The 16257-nt window shown below is 41.5% G+C and overlaps 1 protein-coding gene across 2 annotated transcripts in view; it reads left to right on the forward strand.

The window, feature by feature from the left end:
• The first annotated feature begins 10321 nt into the window (after positions 1–10321).
• CACNA1S (calcium voltage-gated channel subunit alpha1 S) overlaps positions 10322–16257 on the forward strand; it is a 100839-nt gene continuing 94903 nt past the window's right edge. For both annotated transcript variants that reach the window (XM_061632497.1, XM_061632499.1), the window contains exon 1: positions 10322–10657. In XM_061632497.1, coding sequence (XP_061488481.1) covers positions 10494–10657 — 164 coding nt within the window. In that variant the 5' untranslated portion in view covers positions 10322–10493. The remainder of the gene's footprint in view (positions 10658–16257) is intronic.

Here is a 16257-nt window from a genome sequence, read left to right on the forward strand (position 1 = left end):
GAGGCAAAAAGTCTTCCTTCAAAAAATGGAAGTCTTGTCCGAATGAAGAAAATAAAAAAGAACACAAACTCTGGCAAAAGAAATGCAAGAAGACAATAAGGGATGCTAAAAAAGAATTTGAGGAGCACATTGCTAAGAACATAAAAACCAACAACAAAAACTTCTATAAATACATTCAAAGCAGGAGACCATCTAGGGAGACGATTGGACCCTTGGATGATAAGGGAGTCAAAGGTGTACTAAAGAACGATAAGGAGATTGCAGAGAAGCTAAATGAATTCTTTGCATCTGTCTTCACAGTGGAAGATATAGGGCAGATCCCTGAACCTGAACTAACATTTGCAGGAAGGGATTCTGAGGAACTGAGACAAATAGTGGTAACGAGAGAGGAAGTTCTAAGCTTAATGGACAATATAAAAACTGACAAATCACCGGGCCCGGATGGCATCCACCCGAGAGTTCTCAAAGAACTCAAAGGTGAAATTGCTGATCTGCTAACTAAAATATGTAACTTGTCCCTCGGGTCCTCCTCCGTGCCTGAGGACTGGAAAGTGGCAAATGTAACGCCAATCTTCAAAAAGGGATCCAGAGGGGATCCCGGAAATTACAGGCCAGTTAGCTTAACTTCTGTCCCTGGAAAACTGGTAGAAAGTATTATTAAAGCTAGATTAACTAAGCACATAGAAGAACAAGCCTTGCTGAAGCAGAGCCAGCATGGCTTCTGCAAGGGAAAGTCCTGTCTCAGTAACCTATTAGAATTCTTTGAGAGTGTCAACAAGCATATAGATAGAGGTGATCCAGTGGACATAGTGTACTTAGACTTTCAAAAAGCGTTTGACAAGGTACCTCACCAAAGGCTTCTGAGAAAGCTTAGCAGTCATGGAATAAGAGGAGAGGTCCTCTTGTGGATAAGGAATTGGTTAAGAAGCAGAAAGCAGAGAGTAGGAATAAACGGACAGTTCTCCCAATGGAGGGCTGTAGAAAGTGGAGTCCCTCAAGGATCGGTATTGGGACCTGTACTTTTCAACTTGTTCATTAATGACCTAGAATTAGGAGTGAGCAGTCAAGTGGCCAAGTTTGCTGATGACACTAAATTGTTCAGGGTTGTTAAAACAGAAAGGGATTGCGAAGAGCTCCAAAAAGACCTCTCCAAACTGAGTGAATGGGCAGAAAAATGGCAAATGCAATTCAATATAAACAAGTGTAAAATTATGCATATCGGAGCAAAAAATCTTAATTTCACATATACGCTCATGGGGTCTGAACTGGCGGTGACCGACCAGGAGAGAGACCTCGGGGTTGTAGTGGACAGCACGATGAAAATGTCGACCCAGTGTGCGGCAGCTGTGAAAAAGGCAAATTCCATGCTAGTGATAATTAGGAAAGGTATTGAAAATAAAACAGCCGATATCATAATGCCGTTGTATAAATCTATGGTGCGGCCGCATTTGGAATACTGTGTACAGTTCTGGTCGCCTCATCTCAAAAAGGATATTATAGAATTGGAAAAGGTTCAGAAGAGGGCAACCAGAATGATCAAGGGGATGGAGCGACTCCCTTACGAGGAAAGGTTGCAGCATTTGGGGCTTTTTAGTTTAGAGAGGAGACATGATAGAAGTGTATAAAATTATGCATGGCATTGAGAAAGTGGATAGAGAAAAGTTCTTCTCCCTCTCTCATAATACTAGAACTCGTGGACATTCAAAGAAGCTGAATATTGGAAGATTCAGGACAGACAAAAGGAAGTACTTCTTTACTCAGCGCATAGTTAAACTATGGAATTTGCTCCCACAAGATGCAGTAATGGCCACCAGCTTGGACGGCTTTAAAAGAAGATTAGACAAATTCATGGAGGACAGGGCTATCAATGGCTACTAGCCGTGATGGCTGTGCTGTGCCACCCTAGTCAGAGGCAGCATGCTTCTGAAAACCAGTTGCCGGAAGCCTCAGGAGGGGAGAGTGTTCTTGCACTTGGGTCCTGCTTGCGGGCTTCCCCCAGGCACCTGGTTGGCCACTGTGAGAACAGGATGCTGGACTAGATGGGCCACTGGCCTGATCCAGCAGGCTCTTCTTATGTTCTTATGTTCTTATGTGGTCCAACAGCATCTGGAGGCACACTGGTTGGGAAAGGCTGCACTAGAGAAACAGAGTAGAGATGTTTTTTTCTCCTCTTTTCATATTATCAGCAGATTGGGTTAGTACAGATTTTCAGGGGGGAAACTGTGTGATAGCTTCTGTTTACCAGTAACGTAATGTGAACCATGCAAATTTAAAGGACATGTGAGTACCACCAAACGCACAGTAAACCACTGTGTAGATGAGCCCTGAAGAACAACAAAGCTAGTGGACCTGATGGGATTCCGGCTGAAGTCTTTAAAGAAGGCGGGCCTGAACTTACACAACAACTTCATAAGCTCATTGAAAAAATCTGGATGAGGGAGGAGATCCCGGAAGACTTTAGGGACGCCATAATTACCACCCTTTTTAAGAAGGGTGATAGAACAGATTGTGGGAACTATTGAGGTATCTCTCATCTTGCTACCACAGGTAAAATCCTTGCAAGGATCCTCGCAAATCGCCTCCTACCAATCTCAGAGGATATCCTCCCCGAATCTGAAAATGGTTTCCACCCTTCCGTGGGGACAGTGGACATGAACTTCACTGCACAACAGCTTCAAGAAAAATGCTGGAAGCAGAATCGACCTTTATATATGGCATTTATTGATCTGACTAAGGCCTTTGATACTCTGAATCAAACCGCTCTCTGGACCATCCTTCTGAAAACTGGATGCCCTGATAAATTTGTGAATATTTTGCGACTCCTTCATGACAACATGACAGCGACAATTTTGGATAACAATGGCTTTCAGAGCGATCCATTCAGAGTCGGATCAGGCATAAAATAGGGATGTATCATTGCCCCTACCTTATTTGCTATCTTCATTGCTATGATTCTACACCTCATTGAAGGGAAGCTTCCTACTGGTGTGGAAATAATATATCAAACAGAAGCTTTTTAATCTCAGTAGGCTGAAAGCAAAAAGTAAGGTAATATCAACCTCTGTCGTAGAATGTCAATATGCCGATGATAATGTAGTCTCCGCACATTCAGCGAAAGATCTTCAAACTATCCTAAATGTCTTTGCAGAAGCATATGGAAAGCTTGGGCTCTCAATATTAAAAAAAACCAAAGTGCTTCATCAACAGGTGCGAACTAGTCCCTCTGTAGCACCATCAATCCAGCTTAATGGTGTGACGCTGGAGAACGTTGATCACTTCCCCTATCTTGGTAGCCATCTCTCTGTAAAAGCTGACATCAATGCTGAAATTCAACATTGTCTGAGCTCTGTGAGTGCCACATTCTCCCAAATGAAGCGTAGAGTGTTCGAGGATCTGGATATTTGCAGGGAGACCAAAATGCTTATTTACAAAGCCATTGTACTACCGACCTTACTGCACGCCTGTGAAACATGGACCATGTATAAACGCCACTCCCAACTTCTTGAAAGATTCCACCAACGCTGCCTTCAGAAAATTCTGCAAATTACTTGGGAAGACAGGTGGACTAATGTTAGTGTTTTGGAAGAAGCAAAGACCATTAGTGTTGAAATAATGATCCTTCAACATCAACTTTGCTGGACCGGCCATCTTGTTCAAATGCCTGATCACTGTCTTCCAAAGCAGCTACTTTACTCCCAACTTAAGGATGGAAAACAGAATATCGGTGGACAGCAAAAGAGGTTTAAAGATGTTCTCAAAGCAAAACTAAAAAATGTAACATGAGCATCGAGAACTGGGAAGTCGTGGCCCATGAACGTCCCAAACAGAGGTCGGCTATTATCAAAGGTGCTATGGACTTCGAAGAAGCACGAATACAGGGCGAATGGGACAAATGAGCTAAGCGGAAGGCACGTCAACCAAATCCTCATCACGACCATCTTCCATCTGGAAACTATGTCCACTGTGGGAGGCTGTGTGGATCCAGAGTTGGCCTCCACAGTCATTTACGGACCCACTGTTAAAGACCTTATCTTGGAAAACAATCTTACTCGGCCACGAGTGATCACCAGTGAGATGAGCCCTGAATCATACATTGTTATGATTTTAATTGAATGTTATTTTCATTATATATATATTTGTACACCACTTAGGGATGACTGAAGTGGTATATATTGAAGTGGTATATAAATTGTCAAATTAAATAAATAATGAAATCATTATTTTTTACATTTTAAAAAAACTTAGTTCACCACCACCAGTGTATTTTATCCTGACAATTGCTATGTTCTTTTAATCCAGTAGGTGTCTCCAGAGACTGGTTTAAATTCCCGTTTCACCTCCCAAATTAACCTTGCGGTATTATAGCTATCTGGGGCTGGTGGGAGCTGGAGGGTACCAGGTTGGCTATGGTTGATGTAGATCTTTCCTCCATGCTTTTAGAACCTCTTATGAGAATTGTGCCATTGTGTACGTGAACACTGCACTTGCATATGCTTTCAGATAAACATGTATTGCATTTTCTGTGTTATTTCTCACCAGAAAAAAATAAATAGCGGACTCTCAAATGGATTTGCAGGATTATTCAATCACTCAGTAAATAAGAAAGCAACAAAACCAGAAACCTCATCTTTTAGGAGAAGGACTGGGAGGGGTCCCAGAGGTCCTCCCACAAGTTGAGTCATTCAGAGGTATGTGTTCTGCTGGTACCTTTCTGTGGTACTCCTGCTGTGGCAAATTTTGGCCTCGGTTGGATGACTTGCTTTGTAGGGAGATTTCAGGTGGGCAGTCCAGCCTTGTGGAAGAACTTGAAGAGCTATTTGGTGCCCTCTGACTCTATTCATTTTATGAATCAGATGAAGTTTTCCTTTTTTCAAATTATAAATTTTACAGTGCAGGTCAGGTGGCAGTGAGGTGTGTTTCAAATCAACACCAGCCCTAGAACCACAAACACACACACAGGAAGTAAGATCGGACAAAGTTCCAGTTAGATCCATACCTACTGCTAATTAGAAGCACAAGGTGTTTAAGGGCAGAGTCCAATGCCATGACTTCACTTCTTGTTCAGGATACCCTGTTCTGGAGGCTGCTAGACCTGCAACATGAGTTCTACTTTGTGGAGCTAGTAAGGAAGTCTGGAGTTTTTAACATGAATATGATCCCTTTACAATAGAGCTGTGGCCTCCTATCACATTAAATCATGACAGAATGGAACAGCTGTAGGTTCTTCCATCCTATCCATCATGTAGTTGGCTGCTTATCAAAATGCTTGAAGCCCTTCTCTTTTTCTTAGGACTGTGCGGCAGTGGGCAAGTGGCTCTTTGCTGGGAAGCTGCCCACAAGATCATTTCAGCAATATCGAAATGATCTCACTGTGGTATGCCAACAACACATACCACTGTGCAGTACAGTGTAGTTACTTCAGGCACCCATATGGGAGAAAGCATGGCTTCTTGGTTCTGTTCCCAAATCTCCTGCTGGACAAGTATGTCACTTCTCCTTAGACTTCACAAAGAAGAGAAAAAAGTGAAAAAAAGGGAACTTGAGAATATTTGAGAAATCACTGGAAAGAACAGAAGATGAATAAGCCATTTTCCCAAGAACAAATTAAGAGATGTCAGTTTCCTGCATAAAATGATCCCTGAGATCATCATTTGAGCTAGTGAGCTAATTTACATGTTGTTCGGCTTAGCACAAATGCATGAGCATACAGGAGATAGTGGCTGTTGCACTTCTCTCCTGGTCCTCTTGCTACAGTGCCATGATTTGGCTTAGGCTGCAATCCAATACAGACTTACCTGGGAACAAGTCCCATTGAACCCAATGGAGCTTACTTCAGAGTAGACATGTATTGGATTGCAGCTTTAGTGCTTCATCCAAACCTAGGCTCATGGTTTATCTTACTCCAGACAAACCACAAGCTATAACCAAATTTTGTTCTTGCGTTTATAGTCTGTGGTTTGTCTGGAGGAGACAAATCATGAGCCCAGGGGGAGAGACACAATGGTTGCTATCTCTTTTATGGAAACCTGCACACTCACACATTTGTGCTAAACCATGGTGTGGCTTAGCGTTAACTTAAATGTGAACCAGCTCAGAGTAGCACAATGTAGCTTTGAACTGAAAGGTCTTCCACCCTTGAAATCTCACTTCAATCACAAACTCATTAGTTGGCCTACAGCAAGACAGTATTTGTTCAGACCCCACCTGCAACAAGAGTATAATAATACTAACCTATTTTTCGGACAGTTGTAAAGATTAATGAGTTAATGCATATAATGTGCTCTGAACATTCCAAAAGATATGTATATAAATGCTTAGATCATAATCACAATCACATCTGTGATCTAAAAGAGAGCATAACCTAGATCTACTTAGAGAAGGAGACTAGTTTATATGCCAACATTGTAACAAAAGCTGCAATAGAATTTCAACAGAAGATAATGAATGGCTTAATCTCTAATATTGCACACACCGCACATGCCATCTTACTGAGGGCTACACATATATTACCTATTCATTACTTAAGGAATTTATGAATGACCTCCATTGAAAAGAGTTTGAGATTATGAGTGGTTTTGTCTACGGTGGGGTTGGGAACCTGTGGACTTCCAGATGTTGTTGGAGTCCAACTCCCAGCAGCTCCAGCCAGCATTGCCAATGGTCAGCAATGATGGGAGCTGCAGTACAACAACATCTGGAGGGTTAGAGATTTACCATCCCTGGTCTATGGGGTATGATCTGTGGTGGCTGTTTGGTACATGGGAGCCACCACCATTAGACGTTGCAATAATCAATTTAGGAATATGCATGCACACATTCACCCTTAGGCATGAAGTGTTGAGTGTTTTAGGCTGCAATCCTATATACACTTATCAAGGAGGAAGTCCTGCTGCACTCAGTGGGACTTACATCTGGACAGACATCAGATTGTTCTATTGATTTCTGTTGGAAGTAAGTTACAAATGAGGTTGACAAGGATGATGCATAAGACTGTCTGCTCCTTCAGCCTCTGTTACATCAAGATTTGAGGGGGTGACCCCAGTTCAAAGGTCTCCTGGCTTCCATCTCTGGACTCTTACTAGCACAGAAAGCCATTTGTTTCTTTATTTCTCTTTCCTGATAATGGCCAGTGTATATGCAATACCTGGTTGTGTGCACCCAGCAGTTTAAAGTGGGTTCATTCCAGGTCTGTATTTTTTTGCATCATCCAAATGACACTTTTCTTATGCAAGTGGCAGCCCACACTTTCCATCCCATTTAATTTGGATTTTCCCAATCCTCAGATAATGCCAACAGCAAATTGCAATTTACCCAACTGTGGATGTACTGAACTGCATTGTGTGAGTGGGGTTTTTCTTACGTGTGTGGTGGTGTTCTGCTGAGTGCCATTGACCATCACATACCCCACTTTCATTGGCAAGGTGTTCCCCGGTGGCCTGCTGGTGTGGCCATATGCAATACACATATGCGATATATCAATTTTTAAAAAATGGTCATGTGCATAGGTAAACAAATACCTGTATGCACACCCACAATGGACCTCAGTTTTTTTGAACTCAAGAAGGGTGGGGAAGTACTAATAGAAGAGAAGGACAATAGCACACAATGTGAATACATCCCATCAAGAAGCACTCACTAGTGTGGATGGGAATCACTGAGATAGAGTTCAATTGGAAGCGCCCTTGTGTAGATGAATGTGCACAAAAGTGCATACCAAAATATCAGATTTGTGCAACCTATGGTTGCATTAACACTCTAGTGAGTACACGCCCTATGACCCTGTAACGCTGGTATTATACTAATTACTATTATTTTGTCATGTATATCAGGGACTAAAGAGATCTACTTCCATTGGTCTCAAAATGAATATGATCCTGATGCTATTTTTAAATAAACTGTAATCATTAGTCCATTACGATATTGGGAGTTTTGCCAAGGACTTCAGTGAAATAATAGAACATTTGAAGAGAAGAGAAGTTATGAATGAGAGGCTCCAAGATAGGACATGTTTTGTCTTCTATAAAAGCCAAATGAATATTTAGCTTTTGGACCAGAGTAGAAATAGAATATGTCAATTTCTCTCAGTTTCTCATTTTTCTAATATTAAATACAGTTCCCTACATTTCTGCAATAATTTGTGATTTAAAAAAAAATCCTTATGAAAATTCTTCAGCATTTTATTGCAAATTTCTCCTAATAAATACATTTCTGAATGCAGTTTGTATGCTTGGCTGGAGAACTGCATCACAAAATTTGGATAAGTGTGAATTTCGAGGGATGGTTGTGTTTCGGTTTTCATATTGTTTTGGAAAGTGTGAATTTAATAAATTCAGCTTTAAATGTGAACTGAAAATTGCTTGCAAAATGTTTACATTAGTCCAAACAGCATACAAAAATGTGTTTATTAGGATAAATTTGCACTAAAACACTGAATAATTTTAATGAGGATTTTTCTTTTTAAAAATTCACGAATCGCTGCAGAAATGTGGAGAACTGAATTTAAGACAGGAAAAATGAGAAACTGAGAACCAAAATCAACAGATCTGTCCATCCTAATTTATAGAGCATTCCACAAATTCATCATTATGCTATGGCAGAAATGGGGTTGTTTGGACCCAGGCTTTGAAGTAATGTTGTGCAGCAAGATCCAAACAAGAAAGCTGGGCAAGCTGAGTCAGGGTCTGTGGAGATAACAGTTTTTACAAACCAGCATAATGGTTGACAGTTTCTTTTAAAAAAAGTCTGTATAAGAAGCCTCTTGTTCATATCCCAGCCACCAAAACAGTTCAGCTCTGGGAATTGCAGGAGGACCAGAGCTTGGAAAAGTTACTTTTTTGAACTACAACTCCCATCAGCCGCATGCTGGCTGGGGCTGATGGGAGTTATAGTTCAAAAAAGTAACTTTTCCAAGCTCTGAGGAGGACAGGGGTCCCAGTGGTAAGGAGGTACATTTCTGTAAATGCCCTTCTTTGGAGCTGATGGAGGAAGGACACCACCATGAGGTCATCTACAGGAGTGCTTCACACATTACAGCTGTAAGTTTGTCAGTCATGTTGTATAAATATGCCTTGTACATCTGTATGACACCCATATCATCGTAGGGATGGATATTTCTTTGCTTCACATTTTAATGTAACTACCTAATTAGCACTTTCTGAACCAATGCATACACTCAACAATACAGCTGCCATTTTAAATTATACGCATCCACAAATTATGCAGTGTAGTTCTTCAGCCAAAAGACTTGTACAAAAATATGTATATCTGGAGAAAGTGCACACAAAAATGAATTATATTAGGGAAAATTTCTTGCAAAATGTGTACAATTGGGCAAAATTGTTTTTTTAGAGCCATCAACACAAAAGCGCATACACATTTTCATGCTGACTTTAAAAAAAGGACAAACTGATGTGGAAATGAGGCAACATAAATCTAAGAATGGAAAAACGAGAAACAGTGAGAAACCAAAATTGACAGATTTGTACATCCCTACATATAGGCACATGCTCCAGGGAGCCATGATTACTGTAAAGAAGATTATGGGATACAGAGGAGAAGTCTGCTTTGAAGGTATGCAGAGCCTGAGCTCTTACTTAGTGCATTATGTATTATCTTAGTGCCAGTTTGCCCAATGCATGGCCTCCCCTAAATAGTTTTAAGAAAGTTTGGGGATTCCTGAATATCGTTAGAAGACAAAGGTCCTCTGACCAATGATATGGGTGTCATACAGATGTACAATGAGGCGTATTTATAAAACACACAAATGTCGAGTGACATGCAGGCCCCCTGAAATTGAATTGACATAGTGGACCATCAAGAAGCCCCAAGTTCTTGTGTGGCGGTTTGCCATGTGGGCTGGCACTGGCAGCCAATATGCAACTCTCCCCATGCTGATATAAACACCAACATGAATATTTTCTGGCCTTGTGAAAAAAACTGTGTTACCATGACTCTGGCAAGCCATGTCTGCATGAAACCACTTATCATGTGAAGCAGCCATTGTGCAGATGCTATTTACGGCAATCTTAGCAGCTTCTTCTGTTCATGTAGAGACACCATGGGAACATGACTGGAAACAGGTAAATCAGAGTGAATGGAAACTTTCCTTCTCTAATGTTGATGTTTGAAGCCCACCGACCACCCCCACCTCCACCCACATCCTTTTCCCTGACCTGGATTGGGCAGCTCAAAAATGGCCATGAGCTGAGTATGAAGAACGAACAGCTGCTGGGGTGCTTTTGCTGTCTCAGGAAATCTGACAGCCCTGGGAGCCAGGCTGGTGGCTAATTATAAACACATGCTTGGTGTATTTGTGTCTGTGGGAGTGCAATTTTCAGCCCCGCCACAGCCCACACCATACTGAGCCTAAAGGGATCCAGAGGGGGCTTCAGCCACCCTTGAGCTACAGAAGAAGGCTTGGCTGTGGGGTGAGGAAGAAGAAGGGGGTGATGCAAACCTGGCTGGAGTAGGCAACTAGGGAAGGGAAAGTGATCATGGAGCCCACTTCTGCCCAGGATGACAGCCAGAAGAAAAAGCAACAGAAGGAAAAGGCCAAGAAAGCAGTTCTGGAACTTCCTCCCAGGCCTCCTCGGTCTCTGCTGTGCCTCACCCTCCAGAACCCAGTGCGCAAGGCCTGCATCGCTATTGTGGAATGGAAGTATCCTTTGGGGGAAAATGAAGGGGTTGCCTCTAGGCTACTTGTGGATGGTCGGCAGCTCTCAGCCACATGGGGAGAGAGAGAGGTTGCTGCTACCTTGTGGAAACAAAGGCAAAGAAATATTTGCTAACTTTGAAACGCTCTTGTGAAACTCTAACCTCTTCCTAGCACCTGTTACTTTTTATTTCCTCCAGAAACACTGGAAAGCAACTGATTTTGGCATTTATTTCTGTCACTTAGAAAAAGAGGCACACGGGGGGCAGGGAAGAACTCAAAAGGAAAAATGTTGACTTTTCATTTGTATTGGCAGGTGGATGTGTGTCTGTGAGTGTAAATCGGGAGCTTTTCCACAAACAGGTCATTCATAGATTAAGGTTCCTATTAATCATAGATTAATACTTCCTATTAGAAGTATACAGTTCTATAATAATTTTTTCTAGAACAGTCATGGTTGCAAAGAATTGTGTGTCAGTTAGAACTGGGTAAATTTATGATGGTTTCTTCATCTGGTTCCTCCATTGGAGTATACTGAGTTCAGGAACAGCATCCCCTCCTGATCTTGTATCTTCAAGGTTTTGATAACTGGGCTCAATGAGTGTTAAGCAGGATAGTCCTCTGCTAAAAGATCACTAACTTTTTATCTGACACTGCTGGACAGGTTAGTTTTGCTTCAGGCTCAGGATGTTACTGCTCACCATTTGTGATGTCAGAAAAGAATTATCCCCATGTGAAACTGGCTATTAACCTTGTGAAGGATTTTTTTTTAAAAAAAACACCACCCTAATAATGTGCAACTTGACTCATCTGCTTGAGTCATCTGAATTATTTTACCAAGTTATTTCATCTGTCCTATGTGGTCTTATATCCCTGCTTCCTGATTGTGACACACTATAACCTGGACAATACAGATTAGCTGTAAGGAACTAATAAATAATCTATGATATATATTAACTAATAGGCAAAAAAACCCTGTTGCAGTTTAAGTATATACCTATAGCCAACAGATTTTCTATCAAACTTTAAAAAGCAGGGAAATTGGGCAGCAATAGTGAATGCACGAGGGGAGCAGGAGACCTGACCTCCTTTCTGAGATTTGTACTGCCCTACAAATTTGTCAAAATGCAAACACAGTTTGGGTTGGTTTTTCACAGTCCAACCCACTTCCTGTGTAGCTTGAAAGAATTCGGTAACGTGTGCCTCTGAGCATATGGTGAGTGGTGGTGGCAACACCTGCCATCTCCAAAGATGGAGAATTACATTTTTGTATGTTTGTTGATGTTCTTTCTTTGCTTCTTTCCTGTGTCTCTACTGGTTTTACAGAGAATCTAAACTAGAAAATTATATTTCTCTCATTATTCATCCTAGAAATCTGTGTCAAATTTATTTTTATTAATTTCAAAGCCTTTTTATTGGTCAGTGTGATATGATCGTGAAGACAGTCTTTTGTGTTTCAAACTGGAGGTTATGTTCTGTTTCTATTTTGTGTGCATTAACAGTTGAATCTGAAACTGCAGTTTGATGTAAAATCAGACTGATTACAGTATGTTGCTACTTAAGAATGACTGTTGGAAAAAACAAACTGGGCCCACCCAAGATGCTTGTTTTCAGCCTGCTATGCTTAAACCACTCCACTTAAGGAAAGGTGGGCATGCTCAATTAAAAACATAGAACACACCTAGAATTTTGCTAGAATATATTTCACCTCCCACTGTTTTATCTTGTGCATGAGATGCTCCTCATGTCCATTGGAAACTATTCTGCAAAATAGTCATTGTCATTATTCCACAATTATTTTTGGAGTTTGTTCAGTGTTGCAAAGTGTTGCCGTACTTCACATATTCACAGAAACAGAAGCAAAAGAAAATGATTTACTATAGAAAACTTCACTAAAATTGCAAAATAAATCAAACATATTTAAATTGAACTATATCTGAACTATATCAACTGTCTTAATGACGTTGCTTTCTCCCTGCTAAAACAAGATCAGCACAGCACATGTCTTCTTTCTGTTATTTCGGCTGATTGCGGGTGTTGCCACCACTCACCATATGCTCAGAGGCACATGTTACCAAATTCTTCCTAGCTACACAGCAAGTGGATTGGACTGTGAAAGACCAATCCAAATTGGCTTTGCATTTTGACAAATTTGTAGGGCAGTCCAATATCTCAGAGAGGAGGCCAGGTCTCCTGCTCCCTTGGTGCATTCACTATAGCTGTCCAGTTCCCCTGCTTTTTAAAGTTTGATAGAAATATTTGTTGGCTATAGGTACGTTCTTAAACAGCAAGGGTTTTTTGCTTGTTAGTGAATTTCTCTACTTTTTAATGTCGAGGTAAGAAATGGGATCCTGTGCAAGTTTGCTGAGAATGGATTGATTATTGAGTCCAATGGAATTTACTCCCGTGCAATCATGCTTAGGATAGGTGAAACTGACGACAGGGGATGGGAAGGGGGGGGAGGAAGGGCAGCAGTACGGGAGGAGTAGGAAAGGGAAGAAGGGCAGAGGGGAGGGGAAGGGGCAGGCAGAAGGGGGAGGGGGAGGAGGGCAGGTCTGATCATTTGCATGTTTTACTCCCATGCAATCATGCTTAGTATATATAAAACTGACCAGAGGGGAGGAGGAGAAGAGGGGGAGAGGAAGGGCTGGAGTGGGCAGGGGAGGAGGAAGAAGGAAGAGGGGAGGGGAGGAAGAAGGGAGGAGGAACTGAGAGGACAGGCAAAGGAGGGGAAGGCAGATGTGATCATTTGAATGCTGATTGAGTTCAATGGTATTTACTCCCATGCAATCATGCTTAAGATAGGTAAAACTGACCATGGCGGAGGGCAGGTTCGATCATTTGCATGCTTTTTGAGTTCAATGGGATTTACTCCTGTGCAGTTATGCTTAGGATAGGTGAAACTGACCACTGGGGAGGGAGGGGAAGAGATTGGGTGGGTGAGCACTGGGCAGAGGGGAAGCCCCTTTCCTTTCCAAAAGGAAAACATAGTGAACAGTATCATTGTTTTTCAGCATTTCCCCCCTTTTTATTCTACAACAAGCACATGTAGTCTCCCACCCAAATTTAAACCAAAGCTGTCCCTGGCCACATCCACACCAGACCTTTATTTTACTTTACAGTTTACACAGTCATAGCTTCTCCCAAATAATCTTGGGAAGTGTAAGTGAAGGGTGCTGAGAGTTGCAAGGAGACACCCTATTCCCCTCACAGCGCTTCAATCAGAGTGGCTGACTGTTAAACTACTCTGGCCACTGGAACTCTGTCTGAGGAATGGGAGTCTCCTCTTAGCATCCTTCACAAACTATACTTCCCAGGATTCTTTGGGGGAAACCATGACTGTCTAAAGTGAAATAAAGGTCTCACATGGGTATGGTCCCCTGATTAGCCAAGCAGCTGTGAGTCTGGCTTTTAGAACACACTGACAATTGGTTCTTACTGAGTATGCCCAGGCTTGTCAGTGACTTTAATGTTAAATTTGTTAAATTAATTAAAAGTCAGCTAGGCATTTTTTTAAACTTTTAAACTGCAGAAGATGAAGGTCAGAGTATGAGGCAAGGTCAGTAATAGGATTACAGGTACTCTATGAACATAGCTGATTTAATTAATTTCAACAAATTATGAGAACACTGACAGAAAAAAGTCCAAAAGGGGTATCTTATTTTTCTCTCTCTTCTCTATCCTGACTGTTTTGTGTATCACCATAAAAATTTAGAGGGTTTGTTAAGCAAGCGTTTCTGAGTTTAGGACTATACGTTTTGTAAGGTTTTGTTTTGAAATGAGCTTATGGGAAGCATCAGAATGGCATGGTGGTATTTTCAATTTAACATTGTGGAATGCAAAAAATTATGCTGGCTATAGTATACAGCCACTCTTGTGGCTGTATAACATATGGGCTAATGCTAGGAGAATACACTGCTTTAGGTCAGAGGTTTGGTAAGAAAAACTTTCCCATACTAAAAATAATGTAGGGACCTCAATAAGCCACAATAAAACTATCAACTGGAGAGATATGTTAAACCCTAAAACAGCCTTTCCTAACCAGTGTGCCTCCAGATGTTGTTGGACCACAACTCCCATCAGCCTCAGCCAGCATTGCCAATGGTCAGGAAGATGGGAGTTGTGGTCCAACAACATCTGGAGGCACACTGGTTGGGAAAGGGTGCCTTAAACGCTATGCCCTTGTTAAAACTGATAAATCTACTGAAAATTACTAAAAAGCTGGGGAGGGGGGAACAAATGACTTCACCTGGCACTGAGAAGATTGCACAGAAGGCACCAGGTGAGCTTCCCTGGGGAGAGCATTCCATAGGGTCTGAAGGTGGAAATCACAGAAAAGCTCCCATCTCTTGTGGCCACTCTCTCCACTTCTGAGCCTCTGTAGATTATGTTAAGGCCCAGGTAGGCTCATATAGGAAGAAGTATTTCTTCAGGTGCTGGTGTCCCAAGGTATGGAGATTATTTTCTTTATATCCCTTTGAGCCTTATGATTCCATGAAAGCAAATAATCAGAGTCAAGCTGGTATGAGTCACAGAATGCAATGCAAATCCAATAGTCTGTTTAGATGGAGTATCAGTATTGGTTAAATGATGGATAAAGAGAGGAAAATAGAATTTGTGCTTTCCCCAGCTACTTCTGGATTAAAGGATAGTGTGGGGATCATAGGCCATAGCAAGGAGACTTGTGTTTTTAAGTTCTCTTGTAATCTGAACCTAAGTTAACTGATTCCAAGTGATGCCATCTCTCACACATGGTGTGCAGTAGGAGGCTGGAGGATTGTTACAGTTCTCCTCTTTCAAGGAATATGTTAATCTTGGCCTGCCATGGCTAGCTAGCAATAAGTAATCTGATTGGTTAGAGTATAGCAGTGCCAGTAGATGAATCCCTAAAAGAGAGAAATTAGACTGTTGCCTATAGAATACAAGTAGTGCAGCAGCTAAGAGACAGAGCTAAGAACTGGAATTACAGGTTCAAATCTCAACTTGGTCGTGATGAACTAACTAGGCAAGACACTACCTCTCATTCTCAGCCCCCATGTCTAGTACCGGGATAGCAATACTGATCTACCAGACAGGGTTGTTATAGGGGTTACTGAGATAATACTAGGTAACAGTTTTAGTAGTAACAAAAGCATGAAGATAATGGGAGACTGACTTGGAGACTTTTACAATAGGGCATTTGAGGTGCTTGATGAAGGTAGTGGGAATGCCAATGCAAGAAGATGCTTTGAAATGCCTGGATTGGCTCAGTGAGTGTGTCTCACATGCATGAGTACAAGCACACTTGCATCTCCATTTCTTCAATCACCACAGCTGCTGTTTGCTTTCATTGCGTACCATCCTCTCGTTGTTATGCCTCATCTCTTCCTAACCTCATCTTGATATGAATGTGTGCATTGTGCATATTATGTGTACGTTGTGCATATTGTGTTAAATTTGATACCTAATATTAACGCTCACTTGCTATATTTACCTGTTTGGTTGGTATAGCATCACTTCTCATAAACTGAAATGGATCTCTTGCTACTGGCTACTGAAATTCTGAGCATGATAAAAAAATTGGGAATGAGGTCTGTTGAAATCAGATATATAAATTGAGGAGTTCT

This window comes from Rhineura floridana, chromosome 6 (assembly GCF_030035675.1).
Source record: "Rhineura floridana isolate rRhiFlo1 chromosome 6, rRhiFlo1.hap2, whole genome shotgun sequence".
Classification (NCBI taxonomy): domain Eukaryota; kingdom Metazoa; phylum Chordata; class Lepidosauria; order Squamata; family Rhineuridae; genus Rhineura; species Rhineura floridana.